This window comes from Pelophylax lessonae (genome assembly GCF_965119305.1).
Source record: "Pelophylax lessonae genome assembly, chromosome: 5".
In the NCBI taxonomy this organism is placed as follows: Eukaryota; Metazoa; Chordata; class Amphibia; order Anura; family Ranidae; genus Pelophylax; species Pelophylax lessonae.
The window spans coordinates 172,532,397-172,553,182 of record NC_138772.1 but is presented as its reverse complement, the minus strand read 5'-3'; the positions used below and the strand labels follow the sequence as shown (position 1 = coordinate 172,553,182).

The 20,786-nt window shown below is 39.7% G+C and overlaps 1 protein-coding gene across 1 annotated transcript in view; it reads right to left on the bottom strand.

Moving 5' to 3' along the window:
- The window catches only part of COL6A6 (collagen type VI alpha 6 chain), a 353,383-nt gene that overhangs the window by 13,555 nt on the left and 319,042 nt on the right, over positions 1-20,786 (bottom strand). The window contains exons 31-36 of the mRNA XM_082258062.1: positions 19,028-19,087; positions 17,681-17,716; positions 12,992-13,028; positions 8,697-8,708; positions 6,783-7,273; positions 3,904-4,000 (exon numbers count right to left, since the gene is read on the bottom strand). Of these exons, the coding sequence (XP_082114188.1) occupies positions 3,904-4,000; positions 6,783-7,273; positions 8,697-8,708; positions 12,992-13,028; positions 17,681-17,716; positions 19,028-19,087 (733 nt within the window). The remainder of the gene's footprint in view (positions 1-3,903; positions 4,001-6,782; positions 7,274-8,696; positions 8,709-12,991; positions 13,029-17,680; positions 17,717-19,027; positions 19,088-20,786) is intronic.

Sequence of the window (20,786 nt, the reverse complement as noted above, 5' to 3'; positions counted from 1 at the left end):
GGACTCCTATTGATGTGATTTTATGCTTATATTTATCACATCTGATTCATATATTTTGGTATATGTTATCATCCTATTTATTTGGTAAGAGGTTATCACCATCCCTATGCTACTGAAATTCGAATGAAAAAGCCAGTTCCTGTTTTTTCTGGATGAATTTTATTTTTTATTATAGGAAAAATTAAATACATTTTTTATCTGCAAGGTGCTGTGCCACCCTATATGAGCGGTGGGCAGTGGGCACAGTACAGTCTGTGGACCTGACATTCACTGGCAGGCAACTGCAATTATATTACAGAGGAAAAATTAAATGAATGTTTTATCTGCAAGGTTCTGTGCCACCCTATATGAGTGGTGGGCAGTGGGCACAGTACAGTCTGTGGACCTGACACTCATTGGCAGGCAACTGCAATTATATTACAGAGAAAAATTTAAATTACTTTTTTATCTGCAAGGTGCTGTGCGACCCTAAATGAGTGGTGGGCAGTGGGCACAGTACAGTCTGTGGACCTGACACCCATTGGCAGGCAACTGCAATTATATTACAGAGGAAAAATTTAATGATTTTTTTATCTGCAAGGGGCTGTGCCACCCTATATGAGTGGTGGGCACTGGCAGTGGGCACAGTTCAGTCAGTGGGCCTGACACACACTGGCAGGCAACTGCAAATATATTAAAGGGTAAAAATTAAATGACTTTTTTATCTGCAAGGTACTGTGCCACCCGATATGAGTGGTTTGCACACAGTACAGTCTGTATATATATATATATACGGTAGAAAAAAGATAAATAAAAGCAGACTGATATACCAGCCCTAAAAATGGCTTTTTTGGGGTGCTGTCAGGATGCTGTCCTTACAGCAGGAGTGGACACAGAACACTGGCCTAGCTAATGATTTCCCTATTAATTCAGCAGCAGCACTCTCCCTGCTCTAACTAACTCTGCAGCTTCAGAATGAATCTCAGATGGATGCTGTCCTTGCTTTTTTATAGGAGGTGGGAGGGTCTGGGAGGGAGGGTATGCTGATTGGCTGGAATGTGTCTGCTGACTGTGAGGTACAGGGTCAAAGTTTGCTCAATGATGATGTATAGGGGGCGGACCGAACATCGCATATGTTCGCCCGCCTAGGAGAACACGAACAAGCGATGTTCGCCGGCGAATAGTTTGGGACTTCTCTACTCATAATATGTCTAGGGGAAGACAGCTTCTGCCTAGTCATATGAGCTTCTAGTGAAAGGTTGGGCTTCATTTGTTAAAGGATCCATTTGTATGGTTCCCTTGCTGACCATTATATACTTAGAATTCCTTGCCAAAACCAAATTTCAAAGGCACTGATACTTTTCCTACTATGTCTTCATTGTTCAACGTTCAAATTTGACAGACAAAAATTGACCTGCACAATTCTTATGTTTGTTTTTATAGACATATCAGTACTTTGAAAGTAAGGAAGTGTCAATGTTTAGGCTAATTAATAACACTTATTTTGAAGTAATTGGATGAATTACGATTAGGAATATTATCTGCACTATGGGGACATTTAATCAAACTGGAGCATTTGTGTGTGGCAACCAGTTTCTTCAGCTTGTTCAATTAAACTTTGAAAATGAAAAATAGAAGCTGATTGGTTGCCATCCACAGCTGCTCTGGATTCTGGCTGGTCCAGATTTTATAAATTCCCCTTATATTTGCTTCCAACGTTTGCATGATTTTCCTTCAGATTTTGCAGTTTCATCCCAAAATTATACTAATAAACAAACTGGCTTTCTTCCAAACTGGCTCTATGGGTGTCTTACCATGGAAAATATGGATTTTTCATACAACTTACACAGAGCAGCCATATTCATTACTATCTGGGTTATACGCCACCTATAGGTGAATGTACACTGGCAACCAATTAAGACAGGAAGTCCCCCTCTATATAACCCCTCCTATACAGGAAGTACCTCAATTTTTGTAGCAAGCAATCATGCCAGCAATTTTACCCTCAAGGTCGGCTAACGCTGATGCCAAATCGTCCTTAGTGACATAGGCTGAGACAGAAGCAGTGGATGTGGCTGCTATGCCTGACAACCGTAATGGCTCAGATTGGCTAGACAAACAAACAAAGAGCTGGGGGGGGGGCACACCCTGAACATGCATTTCTAAAGCTGGTGCAGCTATGAACCAATCGACATGCAAATTTACAGAGAATAGCGCACACATGCAAAAAAAATGACTATCAAATATAAAGGCAAAAAATGGGGATTTGGTCCCACCATATGGCCATATCGTGCTCAAGCCCACCACTACGTCAAAGTACCCCATTGTCAGTGGGTCCTACACTATCCATAAAAAGAAGGATGAATCCAACCTCTCACCATTGCAGATACTTACTCCTTACTGGGAGAGATGTGCGACTGCACTATAAGGGACTCCTCCTATATCTGCTTGCTAGTGGACACTGATAGAGTACAGGTGTGGGAGGGTGGGGTGCTCAACCCCAGAAGTCTGGTCAGGACCGAATACATAACAAACAAACAAAGAGCTGGGGGGGCTAGACACCTCTGGCCCTTCAGGGGAGGTAAACACAGAGGAAGCACAGCTAGGATCTTCTAATCCTGACGGTGGCCCCATAGTGCCTCTTCCAGCTTTGCCCCCCCCCCCACTCCTCTTTCAGGAGAACATTGCTCCAGGCAAGAAAACCTGAGGTACTAACTTTAGTTTTCTACTGTAGACTCAAACTATGACAAAAAGGTTTACATTCACTCAAACAGATTTTTATCATACAGAAGGAAAACCCAACAGACATTTTCACAAATAACAGGTTAAGTAAATTTTTTCTTTAAACCTGTACACTAGATACAACCATGCAGTGCAAAGAAGCGATAAAACAAAGAATCCTATTAAATATCTGAATGTCAAACTGTTATTTATATAAAATTAAAATATAAGTCACTGAGAAAGAAAGTGATAGAAAATCCAAAATGTTTGTGTTGTCCCCAAAACAAGAGATAGAGGAAAGTCTTTCAATGGGAATACCTGTTCTGGGGTCAACTATCTGATAGGGGAATTCCCCTAACTGGCAAATTTCCTTTAACTTCCTGTTGCATCTCTGGGACAGGTAGTAAAGGGAAATTGCTCCAATGGTAAGCCAGCAGCAAAAAATAACATGGCAGAAGTTTAACCTCCCTGGCGGTATGATTATGTCAGGAATTATGTACCAAAAGCGGTACAATTTTTTGCATGGAAATTTGGCGTTATGTATTATAGGCCTACAATTCTTAGTAATTACTGACTTAAACCTGACCAAAACAAGACTCTAGTAGACATCCCAGATGTGATAAATTTGAAACACAAACGCATTAATTATAATCTAATCAGTAATATAATTTTATTATATAATATATAATATAATATATATATATGTGTGTGTGTGTATATATATATATATATATAAATATATATATATATATATATATATATATATACATACATTTATATATATATATATATTATATATAATATAAATGTTATATGTTTGTGTTTTGTGCAATGTTTAAATTTCCCTCCCAGTTCCGCTCCCATGCAGCATTGCTGCTGCAGGGAACAGAACCAGGAAGTCATCACACCGACGGACGAGCGGCGGGGATCTCGGCTGGCGGTCACAGCAATGAGAGATCATCGCTGGATCGCCAGGAGAAGGTAAGAGACACCGCTGCACGCTCTGCATATCTACCCCGAGCGTGACTCGGGGATACCGATCCTAGCATAGAAAATCCACCCAGAGTCACGCTCGGGGATACCGCTAAGGGGGTTAAACTCTCTAATCGAATTAAAACATTTTGGCTATGCGTACACTTACACTCTAAAAAGAAGCAATAATGTATACAAATCTGGTTTAATAGATAAAAAATGATTACTTACCAAAACAAAGAGTGCAGGCCTGTAGTGTTCTTAATAGAGGTTTATAATCAGCACTTAGAGGAATTTCAATCAATTTAAAAGTTCCTGTATCATCTACCTATTAAAATAAAGTTGAAATATTATATTAGGTTCCATACCATGGGGTTTATTTATTAAAGGCAAATCCACCCTGCACAACAAGTGCACTGCAAGTGCAGTTGCTGTAGATCTGAGGGGGACATGCAAGGAAATAAAAAAAAACGCATTTTTGCTTGCACATGATTGGATGATAGAAATCAGCAGAACTTCCCCTCATGTCAGATCTTCCCATCAGATCTACAGCAACTGCACTTCCAAGTACACTTGCAGTGCACTTTTAGTGCAGAGAGGATTTGCCTTTAGTAAATAAACCCCCATGTGTATCATTTAATAAAATAGTCTGAATATACCCTTGAAAAATTGAAAATCCATACAGGGAGCACATGCTACCTACTTAGTAGTTAAGGAAACAAAAATTATAAAAGCTTGAGTCGCTCTAGTCACAGACTGTGCCTCTGCCCCCCATAACAGCATTGGACCAGTGTGGTCACATGTTAGGACGCAGACAGAGTTATATGCTCCAAGGAGATGTAGGGGAATGAAGATTCTGTGAGTAAGTGCTGGTCGAGAGGTGGGTATTAAAGCAAGCCCACCATGGCCAAATCACAGGTTTGCTTTAGTACCTTCTAGTATGAATAGAGCATCCCCTGAAAACTGTTATTATACAGAACTTTGTAAGCCATGACCTGCGGTCGTAAATTAAGAAGCCTTATAATAAACAGTCTGTTTTGTACTATTTATATACGCTTAAGACCCAGAAAAAAAAAAAAACTTGATCTGTCAATATCATACGCTTGCCAACCGTATATCTTACATATATGGTGGCAGGTGGCTCTGCTGCGCAGGATCACATACCTAGCACGTGATTCTGCCCTTCTGGTTCTGGAGTGCACATGCGTGCCTCCGGCGAGCCGCTCCTGCTGTGATTATACACAACGGGAGCTGATCTGCGGGTACCGCAAACTTATTGTCTGCCATCACCTGCCGATCTTTGGGCAGAGAGCCCGAACAGCGATCTGCCTATGTAAACAAGATCGCTGTCCTGTCAGTAGGGAAGGCATGGATCCTGTGTTCCTGCAAAGCAGGAACACGGTTCTATGCCTTCCCCTAGTAAAACTGGAGGGTGCAAACTCTGGTCCAGCTGTGCATGGTAGACAATAAGCTTCTAACTTCAGCTTATTTAATTAAAGGATAAGGTAATCTTTTCAAAAATAATAATAAATGTACATCTTTTTGCAGGTAAAAATAATGTGCATTTATTATATTTTTTACTTGGAGCCCGTAAAGCATTGCATCCGTGATCAGCAGATCACGGGGGGGGGGGGGGGGCATGCAGGACTCCTGCAGTCTTCTCAGTGTATCTGTCTGCTTGTACGGGAAGGCAGGGACACAATGACAGGAAAAGACAATTAACTACCATTGCACTCAACAGGGCCGGGACAAGGGGTGGGCAGGAGGGGGCTGTTGCCCTGGGCGCAATGGTTTATTGCATGGCTGGGTGGAAGCCTTAACCCTAACCCTAAGGGAAGGGGGGGGGCGCAGTTTGACATCCTTGCCCTGGGCACTGGATGACCTTGTCCCGGCACTGCCGACAGCTGCAAAGACTGTCAGAACTTGTAGGTACCTATCCACAGAGGACTGAATAAATGATGTAGCCGGGCAGAGCACCACAAGGCTACTTTATTTTTAAACAGTGACCGGAGAAGATTCCTGCCCACTCTCCTTGGGGGGTATTGAGGAGAGAGGCTGCAGCTGCTGGAACATGTTACGGGTGGAACATGTAACATGCTCCAAAAGGTGAATTTATACCTTAAGCTTTGACAAAAAAACCTGGAAGCTGATTGGTTTCTATGCAGAGCTGCACCATGTCTGCTATAGCCTCTTCTCCTTTCCTTATGACTGCTATTGGAGAGACAAAAGTGTATCTAACTCCAAAATTAAAAAAAAAAAATTACAAGCCATTAACATGCCTCTTAGTGACAATGCTTAGTCACTCTGTTGTATGTATGGCGGAGCTGCTTGCCTGACTTGGGCTACAAACAATTCCAACTCTCTTCCTATCTCTATTACAAAGATGGCAGTTGTATGTATGGAGGAGCTGGTCCCCTGATTTGGGCTACAAACAATTCAAAATCTCTTCCTATCTCTATTACAAAGATGGCAGTTTTAGGTATGGAGGAGCTGCTTGCCTGATTTGGGCTACAAACACTTCCAACTCTCTTCCTATCTCTATTATATAGATGGCAAAGGTTTTGTAGTCCACCCAAAATAGCTTGGAAAGCTGATAACATTGTTCAAGATTTTAGTTTGGTATAGAAGAAATTATGTTAACTGGAAATTACGTTAACGTAAGTTAACTAGATCTCTATCAGGATCAATGTGTATTTTTCTAACTAGCAGAAAACTATTGCAGCTCCACATCTAACAACTGTTAAGCTGCAATGATTTACATTTTTCTTCTTGGATTTAGGTATACTTTAGATTAACACTTGTGAGCAAAACTAATGTAATTTAAGTGGACAGATGTAGAAACAGTGAAAGAAAAATACACGTTGGTAGCCATGTTTATAATTTCCAATCTACAGTATTGTATAACTTTGCCACAAAATCCCTTTTAAGAAGCTGGTTGCTTAGGCTTAGCTAGGTAAATAGTTAGTATGGAGAACCTTTAAAACTTTCTTAGTCTAAAGTTTGACTGCTTCTCCCTAAAAAATAATAGTCTCCTTAAAAAATAAATGAATAAAAAAAAGATTATTTTTCAAGAAATAATAATAACCAATAGGCACACTGTGGATTCATACCGAAAAGGCCCGTTTGATAGCAGGTGCAGGGGTGAATGCAATGACTGCTGGAATAATCCCAAGAGCGCTGTATTCCATCACTGCTGTATTTATGGAAACAACATCTTCGGAAGGACCATTGGTGAAAAACACTGCAATCTTTCTTACAGTGGCTCCTTGAACAGATCTCTTGAAGATGTTCCTGCCTACAAACTTCATGCAGTTTCCGATGTCACGACGGCCAGAGCTTTCCAGAGATATTTTCTTCACAGCTGATAACAGCTGTTCTTGGCTGTGGAAATCAGCAAAACGTATCAGATGTTTGGTATGTGTGTTGTAGGACACCACTGATACTCTTGCCCCGACAGGGCAGTTGCTTCCCCTGATTGCAATGTTGCTCAGAAGTGATGTGACCATTTCTATCATCCTTGTGAAGATTTCTGGTGTCATACCATTGGCCATATCCAAAGCTAAGACCAGTTCTGTTGGGTAGGCAGGACACATAGCTTTTTCTAAACAAAGTAAATAAGCAGTTAGCATCAATTGTTCATCCTGTGGCAAAACATTACACTTTTTGGTAATGTGAGTTTCTGGTCAGGGAGTATTTTCCTATTATTAACAAGAAGCACACAAGGCCCAACTGATCTCTTAAGCTGGAAGCACTGTGGAACATTTAAAACTCAAGCTGTCCAGCAGTTTAGTTCCCTCTGCAGAGCAAATGCTGCTCAGCGGTCCTCTGCGGCATGCATGATGTTTTACTTTGACTCTGGCTGCTTTCTTACAAAAAATAAAAAAGTAAAACTTTCTACAAGTTTTTGTTTTTGTGCACCATGAATTTATCAAGCTGGTTTTAAAAGAAAGTTCAATTGAGCTTTGAGGTCCCCACCAGGGGGTACTCAGAGACTGTAGAAAGAAATGTGTAACCTCTGCAAATTGAATGCGTTCTTTACTGTAAGAGCATTGAAAATGGAAAATAATCTCCCTCAGTAACTGTGTTTTTAATTGCACAAATTATTAATGGCTAGTAATACTTATATTGAATAGCATGGCAAAATGTTGATCCAAGGAGTTGTCTGACTGTCTTTGAAATTGAGGAAAGGTTTTTGCTGTTAGAGCAAATTGCCCTATGCAGTACCTATCACAGCATTAGAGTTTTTTTTGGAAGAACGTCATGGGCATCTCCTCAATTTAAAGAGAAACTCCACTTTTGTTGAGAGAAAAAAAAAAAAAAACAATCCCCTCTGTGTGATCAATGTACATTTCAGGGAATTTAGGAAACTTTGATGCAGAGTCCTATCTGTGAATCTAAAAGGGAGTGACTTTTTTTTATTATCAATCAACTGGTGCACTTGTGGGGCTCTAATGAGGTAAATACAGAGTCTGCACCCCTTTAGAAGTGATTAATCCTTTGGGAGCATCTCACCAAAAATTACATTTTTGTTGCAGAGGATGCCTAAAATCTAATTTGTACCTTAGTGCAGACTTGTGGGAAAAACAGTGAGCCAACCCACAAGTAGGAAATTACATTTCTGGGGGTGTTCCTTATACCAGTGGTGTAGGAAAGGCCTCCAGGTTGCCATATTGCATTTAATTTTACAGAAAATTACAGCACTACAGATGGAAAAGAATGAAATAAAGATTAAGATTTCTCATTTGCCATTTTTTCCATGAAAGCGGAATTAACCTTTAACTAACCTGCATACATTTTACAACTCTGGCTCCTAATTCATATGACATAGACCTTCTTATTTTGCACAGTTAGAGCAGTTATACTATATTTCGTTTGACTGAATAGTATTTTAGTACATTTCATGCAGACTACATACATAGCCTGGAAAGGTCACTCTAAGAAACATAATTTACATCCCTTTTAGCTTACTGACATATTTATATTTACTTAGGCATTACAAAGTATAAAAGCTGATCTCTTCTTACCTTGACAGCAAGCTGCAAGAGAAATAGAAGTAGATTATATTAGAATACATTAAAAATAAAAATGAATTCATTTTTATTTGGTAATGGGATCATTTGCTTTCTTCCTCATTTGCGACACAAAAATGTTTCTTCCTCTTTTTTTTTTTATTTGTTTCACCATTTACATTACAGTATATGTATGTAAAGGCAATTGTTTTTGTTTTGGATAGTGTAGGGAAGGTTTAGTCTGTGTTTCTACTGGGAGATTCACCCCTCTATTTGTACTGTTGACCACTGTCACCGAGACAGAAAGTGAGGGGAATACCAAAGATTTAGGGCCTACATGTCCCTCCCGTTCCAGTTTTGACAGCCCATACATTTGAATGAGCTGCCAAACACACTGAGACATGCAAAAAGTAATGCAAGCACTATTTATGTAAATCACTAAACACCAAAGCACATGGTACTGTGGTAATTTGAGGATTGGTGGCCGCAAACGCACTGAATTTGTGAGATGCTTTTGGGGTGTCATTAAAAATGAATGGCACCTGCATGCATCCTGCAATGCAGTGTGGGAAATGTGGATGGAACCTGTGAACGGACGCCCTTAGAGTTCACTAGAACAAAAAGGTGAGGTTAAACCTTCCCATGGGGCACCTGTTTCAGTTACAACTAAGAGGAGAATCCTGTTGCTTTTCTTGTACAAGAAGAATAGGGAAGTATCTCCAATAGTACATAGGCAGCAAAAAGTTTTACCCACATTTATTCTTTCCAAAAAAAAAAAAGGAAAGTTTTGCTTATACATAAACTTTAAGTTTTCAAAGATGTTTTAACATAGTTTTTTTCCAGATATTATTAGTTGTGTGTGTCATGTTTTAAAATATGCCTTTTGTATCTATCTAGACTCAGCTAGAATAATGTGAAAACCCAAGTACACCTATAAAAATCAATTGAGATACATATATGTAAAATGGGTTGCCTGCTAAAGAATGGTCATTTTCTTCAGTCAGGCTCATGATTCATACACCTCTGGAAAGTCATTTTCCTGACTATGCAGTTTGACCATGGTATGTAAGTCAAAGGGATAAAGTAGCTGAACTGAATTACAAATCATTTGCATTAACAAAAAGGGATGGACCTTGGGGTTGGACCTTGTATAGCATCCTGCAGTTATCTACATTCGTTGCACTATATGCAGAGGTGAGCGCCCAAGCAGTATCCAGTGCCCAAAGCAACATTACACACCATCCCCACAGCATGGGATCAGGAAATGGCTCCCAAAATTTTACAGAAGTTACACTGACCCAGATGCACTGCTTCTATAGTTGTATTCAGTGAGAAGTTGATTGAAGAATTGCAGAAGAGTAAAATATTAAACTACTAAACCTGTGACGAAGTCTGATATAATGAAATGCATCAGTGTGTGGTTTCGCGGAAACTGGAAGTGACGTTAGAACATCAGGGGGACAAGTGGCGAGACCCCAACAGCTATCACAACCAGTGTGGTGATAGTGAGATCACTGCAGATCATTACCTAACTGCCTTTTATGCTTAATGTGGGTCAATTATTTTTCAAATATAAAAGCTTGTGGTTGAAACTAATAGACTAGTGGAGGTTATTTTGTTCTCTTTCTTCTGAATATGCTTGGTGAGATGAGAACTAATAAAATAGGGCATTTGGAGAGTCAATTTAGAATTTTTGGAATGGATTTGAACAACTGTCAAAGCATTATTGCCACTCATGAGAATGCATGATAATTGGGTTTGGTGAGTGTTACTCTTAAGGGAGAGGGAAGCATTCTCGTCACTTTGGTGGTGGATTCAAGGTGCATCTTTTTCACCAAGAATCAACACTTGTGTGTGACACTTACATGGACTTTTACATTAAGGACTGTTTTCTTCATTTTTTTATGTTCACATTTTGAAAGATTTGTTTGCACTACTATGGTTTATTATTTTTAGTGCCTCACTGATGATTATTTCACTTTTCTTTATATTGAAGCCAATTATTTCTCTGTCAGGAAGAAGAAGTCCATCCAAGGACACTAACAGAAAACTGAGGTCCCTCAGAATTGGGTAGGGTTATAGAGGTATGCCAGGTGGCGTTTCTAGCAAAGCTTTGCCAGCGTCCAATCACCTGAAAGAACCAGCCTATAACTCAAGGTCTATAAATATCCAGCCTGTGTGCTGTACTGTATGATTAGGATAAATCATTTATAAGTAGTTCAGCTTAGAAAATAGGTGTTTCCTAAAATTCTGCTTTAATTAGCAAACTCAATGGTCTTGAGTAGTGATAAGCTGAAGTTTATTCCGAACCAGGTTTGTGTCTTAACCCAGAAGCCAGTTGTCATTCTTGGGTCAATAAGCTGTGGACACTGGATTCCCCACCCTGCAGCTGATGTACACAAAGGAGTGGAGGTGCTTGTAACATTACATCTACTGCGAAGGTAGTTTTAGTAGTAATTTTAACATTTCCCAGGGTTAGGTTTTAAGGACGACTTTGTCTAGCTTATAATATTTTTGGAATAAAAGTGTTATATTAGTGTTAGTTGTATATCAATACATTATTTGTTAATAAAGTTTTCTTTGAGGGGCAAAAGGGTAATGTCTTACCCCTCACCATTTTCTCTGTTTGTTGAGTATGTAACCTACGGCCCAGGCACCTTCCGCCAACTGCAGAGGAGACCCCGTTGGTAGAATTATTAAGTTTATCCTTGGGTCTCTTTTAACATGTCATTTATACCCCATGCAGACAATTCAAATTGATCACTACTGATCACTGCAATGTAATTATTATATTTAATTTTTTTACAAGGAAAACAGTAATGTGACCTCCTCTCTAAGCAATGAAATATGAATGTGCCATGCTAAGTGGTATGTTAAAAAAACCCTGTGCACTATGTTGTCATAGGAGAAAAAGTAGCATATGTTCACGGATTTCTCACTGGAATCTCTTTTCCAAGTCCCAGCATATACACTATATTACCAAAAGTATTGGGATGCTTGCCTTTACACGAACATAAACTTTAGTGGCATCCCAGTCTTAGTCTGTAGAGTTCAATATTAATTTGTCCCTCCCTTTGCAGCTATAACAGCTTCAACTCTTCTAGGAAGGCTGTCCACAAGGTTTAGGAGTGTGTCTATGGGAATGTTTGACCATTCTTCCAGAAAGCGCATTTGTGAGGTCAGGCACTGAAGTGGATGAGAAGGCCTGGCTTGCAGTCTGCGCTCTAATTCATCCCAAAGGTGTTCTATTAGGTTGAGCTCGGGACTCTGTGCAAGCCATGTCTTTATGGACCTTGCTTTGTGCACTGGTCCAAATCATTTAGTGGAGGGGAGATTATGGTGTGGGATTGTTTTTCAGGGGTTGGGCTTGGCCAAAAGACTGGGATGCCATTCATATGCATTTAAAGGCAGACATCCCAATACTTTTGATAGTATAGTGTATAATTATATGCAATATGGTGCATGAACTTTTCTGCATGCACACCAAGATATACTTATGTGCAGTACAATGCACATTTATGTTACTATTCACTAAGGATTTTTTCAGTTTTTATACAGTTTTTTTTAATGATCACCCTCTGCACTTGTGTTTACATTCCTACATGGTATGTGGATTTATTGATAACAGCAGCTTTATGAACCCAAATCACATTTTTATGGTGTATGTTCAGATGCTGGCACCTATATTCCATACCACACTTGACAGTTACTGTATTTATATTATTATAGGTATTGATAGAATATCGAAAATTTACACAGAGCTTTACATACTGCACTTGTTCTCATCAGCCCCTTCCCTCAATAAGCTTACAGCGTAATTTCCCTATTTCACATGCATACATATGCACACACTGGGGCCAATTTATTAGACAAAGGCTAATTAACTTAAGCGCATGCCTTTGAAGTGTGGCAGGAAACCAGGGTACCCAGAGGAAACCCACGCAAGAACGAGCAAACTCCATGCATATAGTGTTCTGATTGGGATTTAAACTGGGCACTTAAATGCTGCAAGGCAGAAGTGTGAACTACCAGGCAACACATTCCACATATATGTATATGCTGTAAACTGCGCATGCATGTCCATGAATATCATGGATGCATAGTACATTTTGTGAGGATACAATTTGTTTGCCCATGCACAATCAGAATGCCGATATAGTCAAGTAGCCATTAGTGAATCGACCTCATGACATTTAATTACAGTATATCATGTTATTAAATAGCAAACTGGTAAGACATAAAATTGCATGGAGATACATGTGAATAACTCAGCATAATGGAAATCAGATATACAGTAGATAAATACTTACGGCATGTCTGACGTATAAAGTCAATCAGTTCACATGTCTGTGCAGTAAACAGAAAAAAATGTAGTTAATACCACAGCTAGGGCAGTATTGCGCAATCCTGTCCTCAACTCCCACCAATAGTGTCTCAGAAATGTGATGTAGATGCTGCATAGCCACAATCAAGAACCCTTGAACTCCTTTAGGGAAAGGAAGCCTTGACTGATAGAAGCATAGCATTACAGTGGGTGTTGAACCAATGAAGGTAAGTTAAGTGGCTCCATCAGTATTGTTTACAATGACGTGAGGTGAGTAGGTGAGCCTGAACCCTGGAAAGGGTTACCCTGAGGTATGTTCCACTGATCTAAGGAGATTCAGCTTCCAGAAGACTCGAAAACCCACCAGCTCTGTGATATTTTGTCACAGCTTTATTTGTGACTTTGACTTTGCCATCAATTGACGTTGCTTTAGTGGGCTATGCCCTCAAGTTAATTTCTGGGATCAGTCTAATGCCTCTCTGGAACAAATGGTAAGGACAGGCCTTTCTGACCTCTTTGGCCTAGTATGTGATCTGGCACTCCCGGGTAGAGGGCGCACATACGCAACAGGCTGTGCTTTGCCTAATCCAATGGATGTTTATTGGCACCCGCTGATCAGCGAGGAGAGAGACAGACAGAGCTCTGCCTATGTAAACAAGCCAGAGCTCTGTCCTGTCAGTGGGGAAGTGATGGATTGTGATTCCCTGCAAAGCAGGGAATCACAATTCATTACTTCCCTTAGTAGAAGCAACACACTTAGTGTACACAAACACTGACTAGGCACACATTTAACCATTTGATTGCCCTTGCTGTTTAACTCTTTCCCAGCCAGTATCATTAGTACAGTGACTGTGAATATTTTTAGCACTGATCACTGTATTAGTGTCACTTGTTCCCACAAAGTGTCAGAAGTGTTAGACTTTCCACCATACTTATTAAAAATACACTATTTTCCTTTAGTCACACCAATGCATGCAATAAATTATTCGTTGACATGGGTTGTGTTTCAGATACTAAGTCATAATAAACTGTCCCTTAACGAGCCACCACACATTAATGCACCTACACTACTTTGGGGCAACATAGTATATCACAATGCATAAAGTATTTACATGTGTTAGTTGTAGTGTGCTGTAGCAAGGATGTGCTTGTTTCTCGGTAACTATGCTTAGGATGATATTCAGATCAACACAGATATACCACATGTTAACTAACATTACACATGGATGATTATCTGGCCCTAAAGCTTCTCTGTCACTAGATAAAAAAAAAAAAAAAATTAAAAAGCCCTCCCTGCCATCGGCACCATCAATCTTTGCTTGCTGACGGTCCTTCAGCATCAGACAGTTTCAGGAGTGTCGGATGCTGGCCTCCCTCTGCCCTCTTTGGTTATTTCTCTCTTGCTCTACATTACTAGTGACATAGGGGCCGACAGCAGGAACAACGCCAAGGGAGGTTACCCAGTGGAAGAAATCACAGAATGCAGCAAAAGTGCTGATATTCTTTAGCAAACTTATCTTTTCAAGGGATTGAAGATCTATGGTATGAGCAGTGAAAACAAAATAAATGCTCACTCTTTATTTTGCAGGCAAGACTTTTTCTTTTTTAGTTTCAATAATGTTTATTAAATATTTTTAAATCACAGTATGGCCACATATTGTAACAATGCCGACTAAGTGTTTGTAAAGGGTGTAACATCACAGACAAATAGCACAATTTCAGAGTCAAGTTATAATGATAATTCATTGTGCTTTTAAAAGAGTATGGACAATTCAGTAATGTGTAATGAAGACCAAAAGGCATGTCTGAAAAAAAAAAAAATCCCATGTGCACAACAACTGGCTGGACATCCATAGCAGCATGTTTACCTACATATACACTCCACAAGAGTGTGTGGGCAAGTAAGCCAATATAATTTTCAAAGAAAGAGAAAATAAGAGTTAATCCATGAGAAAATGGAAAGGCTTTTAAATAGAAAACAGAGGGGGGGTTAGAGGAAGACCTTGGTATGAAACAACTCTTCTACCTAAGATATTCCAATGGATGCCAAAATGGACAAAGGTTATAGAGTTATTAAGAATGATTAATTCATTCGGTAAGCAATGGGTAAGCAATATGTGGTATCCAGTTTTTCCTAATGATTTTCATTAAATCTCTTAGTGTAGCTGCCATCATTTAATTTTTTTAGATACCAGACCATTTTGTTTTTGACCTGTGCTATAGATGGCTACATGGAATTCCATGCTTTGGCTGGACTTGTTTGGCCACTGTAAAAATAAATGCTAGTAGTTCCATGTCATACAGGCTTCCTATTGCAGATTAGGAGGGCTCATGTGGGTTTTTATGAATTCCAATACCTAAATTAAAAGAAACATTAGAACATCTTGTAGTAACTATTGAAATCTGAAGCTGAGAAACAGGTTTCTGTTTTATAAGGGGCCCCTGCATTTATGTTTCTTGGTTGGTTGCCATATTCTGAACATTTACAGACTTAACCTGTCTTAATAAAATACATTGCAAAGAACCTCAAAATCCTGAATGATGCCAATCATTAAACTAGAGGCTTGACACATTAGGTCACTTTCTGGTTTCCGAAAGCAAATGTTAACAATTAAAGTACTAAAGGGTATGACATTATTGTATGCTCACAGCAGTTAGTGTCTACACTGCTCTATACTGTGATGTCTATGCACGTATTATACCAGGAAAAAGCATGCAGGTATAGCAATTTTTTTTACACCCACGTATTCATACCATATATAGAACACATATTATAAAAACGAGGTTAAATATTTTGTATTATTCTTCTCATAAAAAATAATAGCTTATGCTAACCAGTTGCAGATTATGATTGCAGATTATAATAAAGGCAGAACAGATGGCTGCCCATTTCCATGATATCCAGGGGGTCCCATGGGGACGGTAAAAAAAAGTACTGTAACTTTTAGTTTTTTAGGTCTGTTCTTTTGTATTGATCAAAGCAAAGGTTTCTTTTAAGATCAGGGATGGATGGTGCAGCTGCACAAAGCCCCTTGTTACCTAGGAGTCTATTTATTGTCGCTATGGGTCAGATAGGTGCTGAGATCTCTCCCACTGTCACGTAGATGTGGACATGGCTCACTTCTGTCTAGCAGTCAATAGATATGCAGTGTCTTGTTGCCCCAATATAGTAAATTTTTTTTAATGTGTCAACATATGTGGCTTTTTAATTTTAAGGATTAAGTTAGCTTTCAGCACTGTAATATTTGTCCTATTAGTGTTAGTCACATAGGTCATGGCTGAAGAAGAAATGTTCCAAAGGCCTTCTTTACACCAACCTTCCTGCTAACCATAAAAGTAACCTTAACCCTAACTCCTACTGTTTGCTTACCTACCTCTCCTGCAACCATGATCCTCTGCACTGACAAATAAATGTCCTGTGCTTAAAGATATCAGCCCCAGGATCCAAACACAGAAAATTAATAATCGAAATGCATGGGTTGGCAAGCCATCTATCGCGATCAACCGTTCGACCATGGAGAGCCGACAGGTGGATCATGACAATGGCTCTGCCTCCCCCCAGCCTCTGCAGTTCTCATGTTCTCTGTAGAGCGGGAGGCATCCTAGTGCTGGATGGAGAGAGGGGGGTGGGAGCTGCCTCAGTGATTGTTTGCTAGGCGATAAAATGTTAACTGTGACAGCTCCCGCTTCCTCCTTCCCCCCAGCACTATGCCTTCTTCTGATCTCTGCTCTGCTGCACACATGCTAGCAAGTAGGAAGGGGATGATGTGAAGGAAACAGAGGAGACACTGTTGGAGGAGAGAAAGAGAACACTACGGGGGGGGGGGGGGGGTTGTAATGAGAAAAGGACAGAGGACACTAATTTGGGGGAAGGGGGCAAAGAACACTGCTTTCAGGGGGCAGAGGGGGCAGAGAACACTTTGTGGGGACACTACAGTGGGAGGGGGGGTGATGTGAAGGGGGCAGAGGACACTACTGTGGGGAGAGGGGGCAGAGAACACTACAGTGGGAGGGTGATGTGAAGGGGACCGAGGACACTACTGTGGGGGTAATGTGAATGGAGGCAGAGGACACTACTGTGGATAGTGATGTTAAGGGGGGCATAGGACACCGCTTTTAATGGGCGATGTGAAGGGGGGCAGAGGACACTACCGTGGGGGGTATTGTGAAGGGGGGCAGAGGACACTACTGTGGGGGTGATATGAAGGGGGTAGAGGACACTACTGTGGGGGTGATGTGAAGGGGGCAGAGGACACTACCGTGGAGGATATTGTGAAGGGGGTAGAGGACACTACTATGGAGGGTGATGTGAAGGGGGGCAGAGGACACTACTATGGAGGGTGATGTGAAGGGGGGCAGAGGACACTACTGTGGAGGGTGATGTGAAGGGGGGCAGAGGACACTACTGTGGAGGGGAGGGTGATGTGAAGGGGGGCAGAGGACACTACTGTGGAGGGGAGGGTGATGTGAAGAGGAGCAGAGGACACTACTGTGCTGCCTAGTAAACCCCATCCCCCCCCTTTTTCCCCACTGGGGTTTTGCTTTCCTCCATGTTGTACAGGTAGATCTCAACCTCTGGAAGGTTGCCTACCTCTGATCTACAGTGTATTGCAATGTAATATACAAGTATAAAGCATTTTTTTAAAACAACTAAGTATTTATAAGCAGTACATACGGATTGTTCAGTTTGACCTTTATCCCCTTTTCTTCCCTGAAAGCAAAAACAAATAAAAAGAAAGCATTTATTTTAAATGGAATTTAATATTAGGAACAAAAATTCATATAAATAATAATAACCCTGGAAAAAGACGGTATTTTATTATACCTGCCCCAGAACCATCCATATGCTTTAATAATAAAAATAATAATAATAATTTCAACAATAATAATATTAACAATTCATATGACAAATGATTCACCTGTGTGGTCATCCTTATCCTTACAAATTGGTAAAAGCAATGTACCATGCTTAAAGCTGGACTTTAGCTTCACCTTCAGTTTTGTACAGTTGTACATGTTTTTCTCCTCTGCTGAAATTGCTTACTCTGATTTCAATAAACATAGCTAGCTTCTCAGATGCTTCTCATTAGATTCTGAAGCAAGTTCGTTTGAATCTCCTCATTTCTTGGCTCGAGGACCTCCAGAATCATCTGACTCTTTCTTCCCCAACCTTTCTGACCCTGGCCCATATTTTTTAGACATTGGATTTTAGTTCTTTCAATTATGGTGGCTCAGTATTAAATGTAGGCATCTACCTAGGGCAGTCTACATGCATATGCAGCCTGCCTAGGAAGGCCCATTCCTCCAGACTAATGGCTGGAATACATGATAAGAAAATCGGCCGGAAATTTGTGTTCAGCGAGCGATCGGCCGATATTCTACTCGTTAATGCCCAGCCATCAATGAGCGATATCGATATTGTGAACGAAAGATACCGTTTGAAAAACACGAAAATTTCTGTCGTCTCGTTTGCGAATGAACGATATTCTATACGTTGGTGTTAAGGTCATTCAGTTTAAATCTGTATAACCTCATCACGCATGCCCGGAAATATTTTTTGGATCGTTAATGTTGGCAAAGTTTTCGGCCGACGAACACTGTCTCGATGGTCGGCGGGCAACGGTCGGGCGATATTCGGACCGTGTATGTTGGCAACGTTTTCTTACAATAAATACTTTTTCAAAAGTCGGTGGTCAAATGGTTGGGGCGATATTCTAATCGTGTATTCAGGCCATAACACTGATCCATGATATTTTAATATATGCATAATTTCTTCTAAATGACAGTACACTGCTTGTATCAAGGCTGAGAGCTCAGGGAGCATCCCCCCGCCAACCTTGCATTGCATATAGAGCCAGTGATGATGTCAGTGGGTCTATAATAAGGTATGTAATGAAAAATGTACCATGTTAATTAGATGATATCACTATATTTTCAGTGTTCCTTCCTCTAAGGCACAACCTAAAATTATAACACTCCTTTATAATCTGCATTGAAAGAGTTAATCATGACGAGAAGTTACCCTTCGTCCCCTAGGTCCTGGTTGTCCTGGATCTCCAGGTTTTCCTCTACCTGCGGTTACCTGTAGTTATAAATATTAATATTATAATAAAACAAAAACATTGTTATACAGAAATTAAATCTAGCACCCAAAAAGCTTTGCAAAATTAAATGCAATTGAACTTTTATTGGAATGTAAAGAAACTGTACATAAATAATAGATGGCTTAATTTTTATCTTTTTTTTTAACAATTTGATGATGATCCTTTTTAAAACATTAGAACCTACAAGAATTGCTGTAGATTCAGCTGTTAATGCAGGGACTTAATAAAGAGCAGCTGTCATTACAAAAAAAAAAAAAAAAGGAAAACAAAACTGCTTTGAGTATAAAGTACAGGCATCTAGATCTGCCTGTACATATAGATCTGCCTGTACATATCTGAAGCAACCCTAAAAAAATAACTGTTACAGCCAAATGCTGAGGTTTTCTAACAGGCAAAGCTCGTACACTTCAAGTTGGTGTCACAACTTGCCACCCCTTTGTGCCCAATCCTATTGGGCCATCTCTATTATTGGCAGCATCACTGACCAATAGGAAGCTTCAGCAGTATCAGGAAGTACTGAAGCTTTGCCTGAATAAATGGTCTGGATATTAGCTTTAAAGCAAGGATTTAAGCTACTGCGGGTATGTGCATTTCATTTGCAACAGTTTTTTTTTTAAATGGTGGAGTCTCTTAAAGTGTTTCTGCTCTGTAATATGGAGAAAACCATTGCTGAGGTTAATCTGAAAATGCTGGTTTCCTGACTGTCCTGCTGTCCCTGTGATTTCAGTACTTTCTAAGTTACTGACCTGAAACAAGTATGCAGCCGATGAAGTCAGAAATATTGAGATACAGGCTTGGTTACTGGTTAGTAACTCAAAACAAGATATTAGATCAACATATTAGTCTGGTATTACATATAAAAACAGTAGTTCTATGGTAAAATTGCTTTTGAAGTTAGGTTTTAAAATTGTGAATGATCTAATTTTTTAACCCCAGAATCAGTGATTCGAATTCAGTAAGTTGAAAAGTATTTGTTATTGGCCTGATCTCTACTTTAACAGAATAAACTGAACTAATAAAATAAGCATAATCCTACAAAAATTAATTCTATTGAAAATTTGGCCTAAGGTCCTAATGAATATAGAACAGCAGCACAGAACTGGAACTTTTAATATAGGAGCAAAAAGGGAGCACGCATTCAAAGAAGCAAGCCCTGTGCTACCAGTATAAGGCTTGTATACTTCCATAATTGTTGCAATAGAAGTTTGAGCAGTGTATAATACTGGGAAGGCCATTAACCACTTCAGCTCCAAAAGGTTTTACTCCCTTCCTGATCAGGCAATCGTTTGCGATATGGTACTGCGTTGCTTTAACTGACAATTGTGCAGTTCTGCGATGCTGTATCCTAAAAAAATTTGATGTCTTTTTTTCCCAACAAATAGAGCTTTCTGTTGGTGGTAATTGATCACCTCTGCGGTTTTTATTTTTTTTCGCTATAAACAAAAAAGACCCACAATAAAAAACAAAACAAAAAAAAAACAAACAATATTTTTTAACTTTCTGCTATAAAACATACCCAATTGAAAAAAAATTCTAATTTCGTCATGAATTTAGGCCAATATGTTTTTTGCTACAAATTTTTGGTAAAAAAAATCCCAATAAGTGTATATTGATTGGTTTGAGCAAAAGTTATAGTGTCTACAAACTATAGGATAGATTTATGGACTATTTATTTTT